The sequence below is a fragment of the Hylobates moloch genome, unplaced genomic scaffold, assembly GCF_009828535.3.
Source record: "Hylobates moloch isolate HMO894 unplaced genomic scaffold, HMol_V3 SCAFFOLD_39, whole genome shotgun sequence".
Classification (NCBI taxonomy): domain Eukaryota; kingdom Metazoa; phylum Chordata; class Mammalia; order Primates; family Hylobatidae; genus Hylobates; species Hylobates moloch.
The window spans coordinates 1,309,573-1,326,079 of NW_026652314.1; the positions used below are offsets into that span (position 1 = coordinate 1,309,573).

General features: G+C 44.9%; 1 protein-coding gene across 6 annotated transcripts in view; it reads right to left on the reverse strand.

Moving 5' to 3' along the window:
• LOC116463495 (solute carrier organic anion transporter family member 3A1) overlaps nucleotides 1-16,507 on the reverse strand; it is a 326,223-nt gene that overhangs the window by 17,331 nt on the left and 292,385 nt on the right. For all 6 annotated transcript variants that reach the window (XM_032146625.2, XM_058434672.1, XM_032146624.2 and 3 more), the window contains exons 8-9: nucleotides 7,742-7,917; nucleotides 3,919-3,983 (exon numbers count right to left, since the gene is read on the reverse strand). In XM_032146625.2, the coding sequence (XP_032002516.1) occupies nucleotides 3,919-3,983; nucleotides 7,742-7,917 (241 nt within the window). The remainder of the gene's footprint in view (nucleotides 1-3,918; nucleotides 3,984-7,741; nucleotides 7,918-16,507) is intronic.

A 16,507-nucleotide genomic window follows, 5' to 3' on the forward strand; every position in this document is an offset into this window, starting at 1 on the left:
CATTGGTCAGAACTGCTCCACTTCCATAATCTCGAAGTCAGACAATAAGGCTTTGGCCACAGCCTCCCGTTCTTTTTCCGTTATTTATTACAACTAGTTTTTACAGTTCCTGTATCCTCTCTCCTTTCTCCCATCTCAGCCCTACTTTGATCATCACCCTCAGCGTCTTTGCTCCACGCTCCTGCTTCTACTCCAGGGTGCTGGGGCCACTCCCAGAGCCCCACTGACCAGTGCCTCTGCAGGCCCTGCCCTGGCCCTTTCTACCAACTCCTTACCGTTGGTGTGTAAAGCAACAAGGGAGACCAATCTCACATTCATTTCTAGCTCCTGCCCTCTTCACTTACACCCAAGTGTCTGGAAAGAGGGTCTTCCTGTTCCCCTATCCCACTTCCTCACTGTGACCCATGAGGATGGTGCATCAAAGATGGCCCCCTCATTGTCCAGTATGGTAGACACTGGCCACATCTGGCTACTTATGTGAAAACTAGTAAAAATAAGTAGGCTACAGAAGCCACATTTCAAGTGTGCAACAGCACCTGTGGTACAGACAGAGAACATTTCCATCATCACAGAGTGTTCCACTGGAGAGCGCTGGTCTCCACCACTCCCAACTTGCCCTACATCCTCTCTTCCTCTCATAAATAATTCCCCTGTTCACTACATTACCCAAGACTTTCCTAGGAGTGGGCACTGTGGGTGCCCCTTTCTGAGACTCCAGTCCTTATGCTTCCACTCAGAGAATAACGCAGGTTCCTCCTTTTATTTCTCAACCCTACCCTCTCCCCATCCTAGCATGAGCCTCAGGCATTCACTTCATTACAGCAGCAACTTCTTCAGCCATGTTCTTATTCTCCACATGGCAGACAAGCCCTTTCTAAAATACACAGTGGATCTTGTCACTCTCTGGTTAAAGCCCGTCAACAACTTTCATTTGCTTCCCGGGTTCAGGTTCAAGGGATTCTTCTGCCTCACCCTCCCGAGATAAAGGTCAAATGCAGCAACAGGGCAGAAGCCCTTCCTGACCAAGTTCCTGATCTACTACCCTCTCCAGCTCCATCTTCTTCCATCCCCCCTTTCCCCCCAGTCTGGGCCTTCTGCAGCCCCCAAACATGCTGGGACCTTTGTTCATCCCCAGGCTTTTACCCCTTAAGTCCTTCTCCCTGCTCATCTGTATGACTCTTACTCCTTCCCCAGGGCTGAGCATAGACATCCCATCCTTTCCAAACCCACTGCTCCCATCCCAAGGCAAGATCAGGAGGCCCTTCTACATATTCCTGTTGCACCTGTGCCAACTGGAATCTTGTCACACTAACCTGTGATGTCCCCATTGTATCCCCATTGCCCTTGCTAGGCCAGCAAAAAAGTTGACAATGTCACAGGATCTGATGTCTTTGCCGGCCTTCACATTAACAATAATGGTGGTTAATCTTACTGGGTCCTGCAAGAAAGGGAATTAGGCCAAATGCTAAGACTTCTTCAATGAGCTGCTTTTAATTGAAAGATGAAGCTGTGTCACAGTCTTCTAGAGCAGGGTTTTCCAGTCTCTAATTTAAGACTCATAATGGGCAATAAAATCAATAGAGTGGGTCACAACCAACTTTTTTAAAAGCATGTAATAGACTAGAATAGAAAATGGCAGAACGTGTCATACCTATTACAGTGAGTATTTTTTCATGTTTTTTTTGTTGTTGTTGTTTCAGCTGTATCTAGGCATAGCATGTGTGTACTGGGCCATAATGCAAAACTTGTCATCTCTTGCTCTAGATTACAGTTGCAGCAGTTGAAAAACACTATTCTAGGTACCACCTGGTTGATTATTCCTGGGGCAGGCATACAGATATTGAAACTGATTTACCGCAGTGTATGATGATTTTAACAGTATCATATGCCTCATAATGTTCACTTTTCCTTTCAACTATCCTACAATTTTCATTAACTTTTCAGAAATATCTTGCAAATTGTTTTCCATCTTGTGCTATCAAAAAAATATTTTGCCAGTTGTGTTGAGTCCTTAGTATCTGTCTAGAGGTGCAGAGATCTCCATAGCAACTCCACAGATGAGGAGGGTGGGCTCTTACCTTCCCTGGCCAGCCCCAGAGGACTCATAAGGGCGGAGCTGAGGTCACTTACCTGGGAATGGGTCATGGCTTCGAACACAATAGGTTTTCAATAAACATTAGCTTCTTGAACAAATGCATATGTGGAATGGCTTTGCCATTTGCAAAAATTAGGGTCCCAATGTGCCAGTTAATATTACACATCCACCTATCGATCCACCCCACACTGCAGTGAGAGCAGGGGTGTAATGATGTATGCAGATTGCACCCTCCCACTGACAGGAAAAAATCAGCACGATCATAACTCTGCCTTGGTATTTCTGCATGCTACTACAGCTTCCCAGGAAGGCCCAAATGCTTTACTTTGAATTAGCGCTGAACTTGTTTTAATTGGGGCATCTTCACACCTAGAGCACTTCTATTTTCCATGACTTAGACTTAAGACAATGCCATTTGAGTTTCCATGTATACACCAAGAAACATGGATTGCTATGGTTGAGAGCATTCTGAGGTCTTCTACCAGGCACAGAGGAAATGATCACAGATTGATAGAAAGTTTTTGCTATAGGCAGAGAAGGAAGGTGAGGAGAGACATATGCTATGTATTTGCCATTCCCCAGGGAGGACCTTAATGGATCTAAAGGTTAATATTTTTCTTTCATATATCGGCATATAAAAATTAATCTCATAAAAGTAACAGACATTTCGTTCAAAACTTTAAAACAAATTGAGAAAATACAACCTTATTACTCAAAGGTAATAGCTGATACTCTTTTGATATCTTTTGCAATATTTTTCCACTTTATTACATTACAGACCTTTTTTTCCCCTTCCACCTATCATGTGCCCTTTCTAAGTCTATATTTTTCTTTCCAGAATTTTAAAGGGGAACATAAATCCAACTGCGATGATAGACCATAACTGATTTAAGTAATTGCCTGCCGTTGGGCTTTTGGGTTGCTGCCAATTTTCCACTTTTACAAACATTTCTATAGCTAGGTATTTGTGCTTATCCACGATTATATACTTGGAATGAGGAATTTTATTTCTACCCTAAAAATACAGGTCATGGTTGTCTTCCCTTCTACATTCAGATGCCATTTAAAGTCCACTGGGGAAGGCGACTGTCCTATTATTCAAGGAAAAAAGTTATCTTGATCTTGGCCTTAACAAAAGAACGCTCGTAAAGCAACAGTGTGGTACGGCAAGAGAAAAGCAGGCATAGCTGGGAACCAGGCCCAGTGTTAGCCCAGCCAGTGCACAGGAAGGACCTTGGGTGAACCACGGACTATCTCATCTTCCTTTTGCGTATCTTAAAAACAAGAGGTTAGATTTTATTCCTTCTTTCTATACCAAATCTTGAAACATGGACCCTATAGTATGAAGGTCACATTTGCCCCATCCCAGAAATTCAAGGTAAATGAACTAAGTCAGTTTGGAAAAATTTAAAGGATGCAAAGTTTCCATTTTCAAGGCATTGTGAGAACGCCTCTCTCTCCCAGCTGGCGGCCCCATAAACGAAGCATTTCACAAGCTGCTCATGGCTTGCTTAATGAAGATGCCAAATTACACCACCAGATTTTTTTCCCCTTTGGTGCCATCACTTTTCCTCCTTATGCCAATGAGAATTCAGGGTGGCATGAAGATAAGAGTTGGTATAAATGAGAACTTTGTGATATCCAGGCAGTGTCTGAGTTTATCTCTGACCAAAATTTTGAGACTTAAAATTTCTTATTTACTAATAATTAAACTTCAAAGAAAAAAGAGACAGACCTAGGAAATGGGATAATTTCACTGACAGTTACTCACCTAGTAATAAGCATCCAATTCATTATTGAGGAAATAAAAAGATAATACGTACCCAACAAACGAAGGAGGAGAAAAAGAACTCCCAAAGCGTAAGACTTGAGTTCAGGGCTGACTGTCCTACGTGCAAAGAGATGAAGAGAGAAAAAAAAAAAAAAAAGATTCTTATCAGTCCCCTGTAATTAACAGACCCCAGAGTCATTTGCTGCTGTCCATCAGAGCTCTTCTTTAGAAAATTACTAATAGTGTCTTTTTTTTTTTCCTGCCTAAAGTCTGAAAAATAACTGCAACTGTGGTGCCAAGATAAGTTTAGGAATTTAACAGTGTTTTTTAATAACTGGAGCTAACCTTGTCATTTGAAGGACAGAATGCAAATTTGGTCATAAAGCCTATGTTTAAAGACAGGTTGGTTTTGCTGAGATCAGGAAGCATCTTAAGTTGGTGGGGTACGTGTATGCAGGGGAAAACATCAACTGAGAAAATAACTCCCCTTATCCTTCACAAACAGGCTGAAACCATGAGCACCTTTACCATTCTCCAGTCATTTTGTGAAATCCACCAAATTAGCATGGTTAGACACCCTAGATGGACCACTTGGGAAATAATCCACTTAGCATGTTTCAGCACTGTGAGGTTAATACTGAGTGTCAACTTGATTGAAGGATGCAAAGTATTGATTCTGGGTGTGTCTGTGAGGGTGTTGCCACAGAAGATTAACATTTGAGTCAGTGGGCTGGGAAAGGCAGACCCAGCCTCAATCTGGGTGGGCGCCGTCTAATTAGCTGCCAGCACAGCTAGAATATAAAGCAGGCAGAAAAACAGGATAAGACCAGATGGGCCTAGCCTTCCAACCTACATCTTTCTCCTGTGCTGGACTCCTCCTGCCCTCGAACACTGGACTCCTAGTTCTTCAGTTTGGGACCCAGACAGTACAGGTAAGTCATCCCAGGGCAGCAGGTCATGGCTTTCATTGAGCGATGGGGACGTGACTCTGGCTGATTGATTGAGTTAGACACCAGTACAACGTCCATGATGAGTCTAGTGTCTCTGGACAGAAACACAGTACCCTTTAGAATGTGCATGTTTCAAAATCCAAGTTCTTCAAAGCTATTATCAGCTCCACATCTCCAGTTTTTGCACTTTCGTTTGAAAGCACTGACTTGAAAGACACATAAATAGAGGCAAATTCTCCTTATCAAGAAAGCACGCTGGTATAATGAGCTAGAATATTTATCACCTGAAATTTGATTTCCTTTCAGCTATCATGTCACTGGGAACCAAGTGAGCAAGGTGCTAAGATCTCCCTTCATATCCTGTTGGGAAACTGGTTCCTATGAGAAGAAGAATCTTTCTTGGCTTGAGTTATGAAGAAACGGAGGGCTCCGTGCGAACACTATTGAAAGCTCTGGACAACACTGGGAGGAGTCTTAGCTCTAAATGTACTATCTGGGTGACCTTGGGAACACTGCCTAATTACTCTCGGAGCCCAGTGTGGGGCCTAAGAGGGGCTGGGCATCAGCTTTTAACCTCACTTCCAGACGTTCTGAGCACTGTTGTTGGTGGGATGGTCCTGTTTGGCATGACAGTGGGTCCATTCTTCTGGGAGGGGGCAAGGGCTGGTGCACATCTGTGCCCCTGTGCCAGCCTGAGACATCTGTGATGGCAAATCAGACTAGGAAGGTGATGGAATAAAGCTGTGTCTTGGACCTCTCAATATGCACAATGTATAGCATGTGCTTCCAGCACAGCGTGGAGTTATAAGCCTAGGTCATTTAGGCCATCTGTTGCTGATTAATTTAGAGGGAATCAAATATTTCCAGCAAAGCTCCAAGAGCTGTTTATCAAGCTGAGATTTGGAAGTGATTAAGAATTTCAACAAACTTTCCATGTTTGATAGTCACCACTAGTGAGTGTCTAGAGGCTGGGTTTTGGCAGAAGAGTCATGGGGCAAGCAAATAACAGACTAGTCATTTTTCATGCTTCTCAGTGCCTTTAGCGTAAGACTATCACACTATAACTGCATATAATGAAAAATAAACTACTCATAAGGCAGCCACCTAAAACCTATACATGAGATCTGATGGGTTTTGTCCAAATGCATATTATACATAATCATCTTCTCTAAATAGTTTTAAATTCAATAGTTCCTTTCATAAACACTTTCACATTCTTAAGAATTTTCATTATTCCACGGAGCTGCAGTGCCATAATTTAACTCACTATTCCAATTCAGGTTTTTCTGCTATTATAGCTAACGTTGTAATAAAAATTTGTCTGCATTGAGCTCTTTTTTTTTCTTGTAGAGAAGTACTTTTTTAAGATAAATGGCAAGGGGTAGGGTTACTGAATAAAAGAGTCTGAATATTTTTATGGCTCTTGACTCACACTGCCATTTTGCTTTTTTGAAAGGAGTGATAAGCCTTTTCCCATGCCACAAGCAATTTGTGATTTTGTCAGTTTTGCTACAGCCTTGTAAGCACTGGGTGTCAATTTTTAAAATTTATTTGTCAAACTTAGTAAGTATAAAATGGCAATTTGCTATTATACCCTAATGCTCTGCACATTCACAAGGCCTTGCTAATGACGTTCTGGGTAACGTTAGTACTTGTAAAAATCCTCTTCCTTGGGAATTCATGACAAAGATGAGGAAATGTGGTTGGCAAAGTGAGAGGAAGAGAGAAGCTGGATAAAGTAGAGGTGAGGTGCACGGACACTGGGTACTTCCATGTGTTTCATTCCTACTTTTATTTCCAGCCCTTGCTATTGAATCTGTTCACTTACATAACTGCATCCCAATAAGGCAAGTCTGTCTTTTTTTTTTTTTTTCCCGAGACAGAGTCTTGCTCTGTCACCCAGGCTGGAGTGCGGTGGCACGACCTCAGCTCACTGCAACTTCCGCCTCCTGGGTTCAAGCAATTCTCCTGCCTTAGCCTCCCAAGTAGCTGGGATTACAGGCGTGTGCCAACAAGCCCTGCTAATTTTTGTAGAGAAGATGTTTCTCCATGTTGGCCAGGCTGGTCTCAAACCCCTGGGCTCAAGCGATCCTCCCGCCTTGGACTCCCAAAGTGCTGGGATTACAGGCATGAGCCACCGTGCCCAGCTGATGAGTCTTTGTGTAGCGTGCCTTCCCCTGATTCAGATGAATGGCAGGCTATGTGTTAGTTCACTTCTGGGTTTCCAACACAAATCTAGGTAACTCTGCAAATGATAAAAGTTACTCAGAATATTACTAATGGCTCATCTTTGAGGCATCTCACCTGTCCCCAGGACAGGTCCCCAGAGACAGGTAACAATAGAATTTCGGTTGGCTCTCTCCAACAACCTCTTTGTACAAGAATGGTCACTGCTCACCTGCCATGAGCCATGGTGCACAATAACCCGTCATGTCTCTACTGTGTTTGCGCACACACATGGTCTCAGTGGGTCCTGCTTCACTGCGGGAGGCAGGCAGGATCGGTCATATCCCCCCCAGTTACAGATTCAGAAGCAAGTCTAGGGGGAAAGTACCCACGGTCATAGGGCTAAGCAGTGGCAGGGTGGTAGGGGCTGGGCACTGATGCCATTTTCATTTTCCTCCAACAAGGCTGCGTCCTGTAAGGCTCAATGCAGGATCCTTTTCAAAATTGCCTGCAGGCTCTATTTCTGGGTGAACATGAAAGTGCTGTTTTCTCCCCCATGCCCTGCCTTCTTCTCTTGGTGGGAGGTCCCTATCAAACATAATTGATTCCTATCAATCAGCCTAGAGAAGCTGCGCTCCTTGCTGTGGCCCTAGCTCACCTGGCTCAAGAGATTTGCTGTTGTCTGAAGCTCTGGTCCCTAGGAGGCCTGCAGATGAACACCAGGTGGAAAGGAGAGGCGGGGCTGTGCCGACGGCTTACCTGATGAGGATGATGACTGATGGCGTCTGTGCCATGGCACCGATCAGGCTGCAGATACACATCACACAGAGGAAGGTGAGGAAGGCCTCTTGGCACCCAGGACTGGGGCATTTTCCAGGAACCACGGTTGCGTTCTCAGCAGGGACGGTGGTGAGGCATGCACAGCCTGTGAGATTCTGAAAGAGAAGCGTTCAGCCCTTTTATCTGAGGGTATCTCCGGTTTCCAAAGGCAAAGCCATCCATCAGCTGAATCTGTCACAGCCTAATTACGCATTCTCTGGCATTCCATTAATTAGGCCTGAATAAACGAGTTAGCTTTTTTAAGGAGGCTGCAAAACACACGCAAATAAAGGAATATTTACGGGGAGGAGAGCTGATTTCTCTGTCTCTTGTGTATTTCATTTCCATTCTCAAGAATCCCTCAGTAAGCTGAACCACAGATAAATGTGTCCCCCCAATACAGTTAGAGAGGAAATTGCGCTTCCACAATATGATAAAAAATTGCCAAATTAACATTGTAATTACTTGCCAATTTGTCCTCTCTTTTATGCAGTTATAATTACACTGAAGTGTATTAAAAGAAGTAAATCAGGTAACCCGCATATTGTTGCTGGTTGAGTGCCCAGCACGGCACTTGGAACAAAGGCTGCACGCTGTCACGCGTGAAGTCACTGCGTCTGTAAGGCCGGGCGAGGGACAGCTGATGGAAAGTTCTCTGGAGACTGAGGAAGCAAAGGGGGCTAAGAGATGCAGGAGCTTGGAGCAGCTGGTGGGGAGCAGAGCTAAAACCCAACAAGATACATTTATTAATATATGATCAGAGAGAAGAAAGACAAGTGACTGCATTTCATTTGATCTTCTGGGTAGATTCTAGCCCAGCTGCCTGTTCCAGGCAGGGTCCTCTCTCCCGCTCACTCCAGGAATTTCTGATGGCAAAGGGAGGAGCAGGGGCTGGGAGAGGCAGTGCCCAGTGCCAAGCCAATTAAGGTTCCATAATAATAGTGCAGAGGCCTTTAATGAATACAAAGTGAAAACAATCATAAATGATTCATTGCTTTTCCTTCCACGACTGCTTGGCTTTCAGAGCACATGCCCAGGTAAATCCTCCTGAGGGTCAAATAAATCCCCTCTGGCTTTTACAGGTCTCCTCCTCTGGTCCTCCCCGTCTCCCCACAGAACATAGAGATATGGGTTGTCCGATCCCATTAAGCTATATGGGATGGTTTCAGGGGTGTCTGAAAGTGTTCATGTGCCCCAAACCCAACGGGGCCAGTCTGTATAGCTGTGCCCCCAACAGGTGCTTTTATCCATGGGGAAGGAATGGGGGCAGATGTATGCTGGGGCTCCACCCTTCCCCTCAGTGTCTGCCCAGAGCAGGTGCCTTTGTGGAAGTGGTTCAATTAGTGTACCCAGGGGCATTTACTGTAATTCCCAGAAGATCCCGAGTCCCCACCCCTCCGTCCCTTTTCATGTACCTCTGCCTAGAGACTTTTTAGCTCTTTGTCAACGCCCAGCTCAGATACTGCCTCCCTTCTCGGAACCTCACCTCACTGGGCACATCCCAGCCTCCTTCCAAGTCCTGCAGGGCCCTTTTCAAGGGTCACTCCACCCCTACTGCAGAGACCTTTACATGCCTCCTGGAGGAGACAAGAACCTCTTGGGACAAGACCTATGTCTTTTGCATTCTTTCCCAAGCGTCTTTTCCTAGCACAGAGCTGAGACGTAGATGAAACTAAGCATACAGCTTTAGAATACACATGAGAACGAACCTTCCTCACTTTTATTAGGAAGCAAGACTTCTCCCCAACTTTCACTTAAAATGCCACTCCTCCTCTCCCCAGGAGAGGAAACTGCCCACTCCTCCCCAGCATCACAGCCAAACTCTTCTAGCTATTTAGCTCATCACCTGCATTTCCTCTTCTCCCACGCTCTCAGCTCACTCTGACTGGCTTCTGTTTCCACACGCGTGAAGCCGGTGGTGCTAAGCTCTTCAGTGGGCTCCATATCCCAGGCCCACCATGCATTTTTCTCTCCCCGGAGCTCCCAGGAGCACAGGCCCCTTGCTGACTAATCACTCCCTTGTTTGGCTTCAAGGCTCCACTCTCCCTGTTTCCCTGGTCCCCCTCTGGTCACTCACTCTCCATCTTTGTTGCTGGTACCTTCTCCCCTTTCCCACCTGGTCTGGACTTTCTTCCTTTCTTCTTGCCCCAGCTCTCCTTCCTTCATTTTACCATCTCTGCATTTGATCACAACTCTCCCCAATTTAATCTTTAGCCCAGATCCTTCCCAGACCGACGTGCTATATCCCTTCCTAAGACTCATGAGCACAGTGAGGCATCAAAACTGCCTCCAGGAACGAGCGCCTGTGCTGGATTCTGTGCTTTCAGCGTGGCACTACTGTCCCGCCTAAGGTTGGGAACTATCTCCCCCCGAATTCGCTTTCCTGCAAGGACAGAAGCTGGACGAGAAGGAAACCTGGGAGAGACTCAGAAGGCAGGAGTTGTAGGAGACCAGCATATGCCACCTTGCAGTATGCCTCTTTTGCATAAAGAATATTTTGAGCTGATTATTTTGAGAAACCACAGACACAGGAAGAACCTCTGACAACAGAAGTTATCGTTGTGTAAGGAAAATTAAATTTACATTTACAAGGGAAATCTCCATTTGTCAGGGTGGCTTCTCTCTGTACCAGAGATAAAGGAATGACTGAATCCCTACAGACTATCATCAATCTAGAGCACACTGACTTCAGCCTGCATAACAAATGTTACTCTTTTTTTAAGGTGCTTTTTCTGGGCATCTCCTCATGACTGGCCTTCCCCACACCCTTCTTTCTCTGTTTCGCTGGACCATGGTATTCAAGCCTGAAGTCAAAGCCACCTCTTTGAGATTCACTCATTTCTCTGGCTATCTCCTGTGTATACATCATGTATATGTGTTTCTAAACCTTTGTTTTCCTCCAGTTAATCTGTCTTAGGTTACAGGGGTCTGTCCCAACTGGGAACTGTGAAGGGTAAAGAGAAAATTATGTACTCCTCTTCTACAAAGGGAAGCTGAGGCCATTGCTCCCAGAAGGTCACACAGTCAGGCATGAGGATGGACACACAGACGCGCCCGGAAGGCGCCGGCCTGTCCCAGCACTCCCCACTTTGCGCCGCCTTCTTTTCTGCCTACCCTGCTGACCAGTGGAGGCGCCATGCCCACCTCTAGTGACCTGGCTACAGCAGGCCACATGGCTCCCCACATCCCAGAGCGCCCATCAGATCTCCTGAGCAGCCATGCAGCACAGCTTCCTGGGATGTTCCCCTGAGCTCTGACTCGCCCACCTGTGCCAGGGGTGTCTAGGGAGGAAATGTTGCTTTGCTTCTTCCTCTCACTTCAAAACACTGTTTTCCTGACAGTTACACAGCCCCAGCCCCAGCTCCAAACTCCTTTCCCTCCACCTCTTGCCTCAGTAACAGCACCCTGTTGACTATAAAAGTAACGACAAAAACCGCAATTTTGCACCAACTTAATAGAAACCAGGAGGTAATTCTGAATCCCCCATTCACATACCTACACCAAATCCATCTTCCCCCGACACTAAAGCTAATGAAGACAGAGACCACTGTGGCTGTATTCCCTAATTTACCCCAGCCATCCAGGACAGGGCTTGGCTCACAACAGAGATGAGATATATAAATATATATCTTTTGATATATATATTTATATTATTTATATATATATGCTGACTGAGTGAATACCTAAGTTCTGTTCATTTTGCCATGTCCTAAATCTGTCTCAAACCCTGCCCTAGTTCAAACCACCTGCAATCATCCTTCTTTGATTACTGCAGTGGTCTGTGAGGAAACAGATTTGGGACTGAAGTTCTTAGAACCATATGGACTCAAAGAGTAGTGAGGCATAAATGAAAAATGGGCCCCTTGTGGGTGGCTGTGGTCTTGTTTGGCTACGTACCCCAGGAATCCCTCAATTCCAGTACCCCCACATCACATTCCTCAGTGTTCCTGAGAGGCTACGTACTTGTAGCACGCAGTCTCTCAGGAATGTGATATGGGCACTGGAGTTGAGTGATTGAGGCCAGAACCCTCTGAATAAGCCATGTGATCGGTGAGCTTTCTTTGGTTTAACAAGTCATCTGCAATTGCTGCTGGAATCTCGGTCTTATTTTTGCCCATACCTAGGCTATGGCTCGATTATATTATATTTACCATAAAAGAGGAAACTGGCCTCTCTCTGCCCTAAAAAGTGGTAAATCCCTCCTGAAATGGATCCTCTGATCATGGCACTGATGGAATGGATAAAATGAGACATCTTTATCTCAGGCTACAGCTGGCATGGTGCCTGCACAGCCCCATCCGGGTGACCTAAATGTGTCCATGATGTCTATGTTCATGTTAATGAGGTGAGCAGACAGCAGGGTTAAGCTGCCACAGGATTTGCAGCTGAAACAAAGGGTAGCAGTGCGTGGTTTGAATGTTTGGTGTCCCTCGACCCAAGAATCCATATGTTGAAAAATAGTCACCAATGTGATGCCATTACAAGGTGGGGGGTCTTCAGGAGGTGATTAGGTCATGAGGGTGGAGCACTCATCAATGGGCTTAGTGTCCTTACAGAAGAGGCCGCAGAGAACTGCCTTGCCCCTCCCACCACGTGAAGACACAGCTAGAGGGTGCCATCTATGAACAGGAAGCAGGCCTTCATCAGATATCAGATCCATCAGCACTTTAATCTTGGACTTCCCAGCCTTCAGAGCTGCAAGAAATTTGTTGTTTATAAGTCATGCAGTTTAAAGTGTTTTCATATAGCAGCCAAAATGGGCTGAATGGACAGGAATGGGATGATTTAGGGTTAATGACATAAGAAGAAAAGTCAGAGACTGGCACAAGACCAATGAAAATGTCTGTTTGTTGGTGTCCAAGAGGAAAAGCTGGAAAAGGATGGATCTCTCCTAAAGGTTCTAGGCAAATCTGTATTTATTTGTTCAGATTTAATAGAGAGCTGTGAAAGAGGCTGGGGAGGAGATGCCAGAGTGATCTGAGCAAGGACTTGGATGGGTTTCCTTTTCCATCCGATGAGTCAATCCACCAGGATGGGCTAGGTGGTCCCACACATGGGGAGCAGGCTGGGGCAGCCCTGCAACCTCTCCAGCAGGGGATCCGAGGGAAAATGCTGAAGTTGTGGTCAGATGGCAAGGGGTGGGAAGCTCCTTTATTGGGGCTTATGTTGACATAAGAGCCCAGATTTGTCCAACATTGTGCTAAGGGAGCTGGGTGCGTAAAGTCGTGAGGCTGTTAAGGAGGAATCTGCCACTTAGATGTCCGAGTGTGGTAGGAAGAACTGCAGATGAGGACTTACGTAGTTTCACCTTTCCCAGAGTGCAGAGAGATGATTTCCACCAATGGGGTTTTCAACTGTGATCTGAAGGGAAAAGGGGAAGTAGGGGATACCCCTTCAGCTGGCAGTAACTGGGCACCTACATGGGAAGCCCTAGATCTGCAAATGCTTTGAGCTACAAAAAGTTTGAAAAGCTAGAGAAAAGCTAGATGTTAGAGAACAGTCTGATCTAAGGGGATGATAAAGGTTGGGATCCTAATTCTCACCCCAGACCCCAATAGCATAGTTCTATTTGGCCAATCCAAAAAGCAGGTGTAGCTTGGAATTGACCTGTAGACTACCACGGTCTGAATGAAGTGATATGCCCCCTAATGCTTTCTATGGCTGTCCCTAAGACAATTAACTAGTAAGAAAGTATACCAGACTTCAGATTAGTTAATGATTGCAGAATTGGCAAATGCCTCCATTTTCAATCCCCATTTCAAAGGCAAAGCAGTGTCTTCCTGGTTTGCCATTCTCTGGGAAGAAATTCAGTCCCTGCTGCCTCTGGGAGAGGTGAATTCTCTGCTTGGCATCCAAACTTGCGGGGTGGCGGGATCTAGCTTTACTGTCAATAAAATGTACCAGGACACTTCATGTTAATAATAAGGGGGCCACTGAGCTCCCAGCACAGACCTGACAAGTTTGTTGACCTGGAGGACAGGGGGAACAGGCTTGTCCGTTCTATGAGAACATATCCAACAGACAGACCTGCCCAGGCAAAAAAGGACATATATATAATATGAGTCACAATGTGGTTTGTCAGAGCTCAAGTTTTGCAGCAGTCTGGATGCTCACTGATAAGAGACTGGTTAAAGACGGACTACGAGGTCCACGTGATGGAAGACTATATAGCCGTAAAAAAGGTAGAAGAACATCCCTTATGTACTAATTTAGAAGCAACTCCCAGGTAAACTATTAACTGAAAAAGCCAAACAAAATAGTGATGTACAGAATAGGGCCTTTTATGTGCAGTAAAAAATCCAGAAGGATGTACAAGAAACCAAGGACAGCAATTGTCTATTTGGCAGGTTGAGGAAGAAGTAAACAGGGGAAAGAGGTGAAAGGGAGACACCCTCACATCCTCCTTTTTATACTTTTTGATTTTTGAATCATATAAATGTATTAAAAATGGAAAATGCTATAAAATAAAGAAATCGATGAAAGGAGAAGAGCACATCACTGAAAACTGTATTTCTGTTCCACCTTCAGTCATTAATTTCAATTGAGAAATGTTTCTATTCACATACAATGATGAGAATAAATAATTACAATAAAGCTAGAGACCACAAAAATAGAAAAATGACTCTCTGGAATCTTAGACTTGTTTTCTATTGATGAAGGAAGCGGTCGGCATGCTATCTTGACAGCCGGTGTTACAAGAACAAGACACTCCTCAGCAGTGTTTCAAAAATACTGGCCAATAAAGTTGTTTTCTGCTTGTTATTTCCCCCCCACATCCAATCCTGATGATCGATCCCTATCAATTGTACAAAGGAAGCGAAGTTCTAGGTGGAAAGGTTATCTTTCTAAGAGGATGGTATGGGGATATTTGTATTAAGAGCCTTCTATGGAAACTTGAAAGGTAGAGGATCACCCCTGGAATACTATTTTTGCTTTTCCTCCTTGAAAGCAGTTACCAGAGAGATATGAAAATTTCTTTTCTCTTTCCTTTTTTTAGAGATGAGGTCTTAGTTTGCAGTGCAGTGGCATGATCATAGCCTACTGCAGCCTCAAACTCCTGGGCTCAAGTGAGCCACCTGCCGGCCTCATTTTTTTTTTTATCTTTTCAGAGATAGGGGTCTCACTATGTTGCCCAAGCTGGTCTCAAGTTTGGGGCCTCAAGTGCTCCTCCCCTCCTCAGCTCCTGAGTAGATGGGAGTACAGAGGCATGCCACCATGCCTGGCTCTGACAGTTTCTAGAAATGTTCATAAAGGGAGTTTACCAGGGAGTACCACCACAGGCCATGCTCTTCCTGCTTTTGCCTGTGAGATCTTTGATCTTTTGCACCTGATGTCCTAATAGCTGACATATCAAAGAACGTGGGACACTACCACAATAAAGTGGGGCATTTTCCTTTGAATGGCAACATACTTCTCTGAATCCCAGACACTTATGGATTTTCTCATGATTCACTGATGTTCCTCAGACAGTCTCCTGTCATTTATTATTGTCTTTTTGGAGCTTAGAATCTCTTCACTTCACTGGTTCAACCAAAGCCGGTATTTCCAGGCATAACCCTCAGATCTCATCACAAAGGGCGCCAATGGCAACCTACAAGCTCGAGGCAAAGGGGACACTGAAAAACTCCAAGAAGAAATACGATCTCTTCTTCCCTTGCGGGGTCACTGGCTGAAGAATAATAGCCAGGGAGAAAAATTCTGAGATGAAAGCAAGACCCCCTTCCACCTTGCACCCCGGTAACCTAAGGCGTGTGAGCCTGAGCACATCCTGTTAGATCTTAATTATCTCCTGCTGAGGGGAGGAAGGGGGTTTTTATTTGGGGAGCAGAAAGGCTCACTCTGCTCCAGCTAACATAGGACACAGTGGGGAGATCATGGAAAGGTGAAAGGTGTGACTGCAACTCTGAAGGAACACGTGGCCCCTCCATCTCTCCCTCCAGCTTTCTCTCTTCCAACTCCAAACCTGCCTGCATCATGAGGTCCAAATTGTCACACACCAGCCTGTGCACTCTTCTGGCTGGAATGTCCTTCCATGCCTGGCTACCAAACACCCACTACCCTTCATGATGAAAGCCTGGCCCTGCCACACCTCCCCCTCCAACTCCTGGGCTCAAGTGAGCCACCTGCCCAGCTAATTTTTTTTTAATCTTTTCAGAGATGGGGGTCTCATTCCCCCATCCCCCAGTGGAGAACATGCCCACTCCCTCCTTCCACCCCTGCCCCACCCAGAGCCAATTTCTACCCCAGCAGGCCTGACATTGCAAGTTCACTGATTTGTCTACATAGCTGCTTCCCTCTTTTAGAACCTAACCTAACCACCTAACCTTTAATGTTGGATTTTTTAAATTAAAAAAATCTGCTCCTCATTGGAAAAGTGATAGTCATTTTAGATAATTTTGAAATATACACAAAAACTGGAAACAAGCAAAATTTAGTTTTTCAGCCCCTAACCTGAAGTATCCATCTATGAATGGATGGCTATATGTTCTTCCAATATTTTTTATGCAAAGATATGCAGATATTTAGATGTTTCTTTATCAAAAGGGATTATTACCTATATATTATTTTATAATGTGTTCTTTTCACTTAATTGTATTGTAAGGTAAGGTTAGGTGTTGCTTTGGGTGCTCCCTTGCACATAACTCTATTAATAATATGACATCTCATTTTATAGTAAACATGAGCTCCTTTCCTTATTCATCTCTA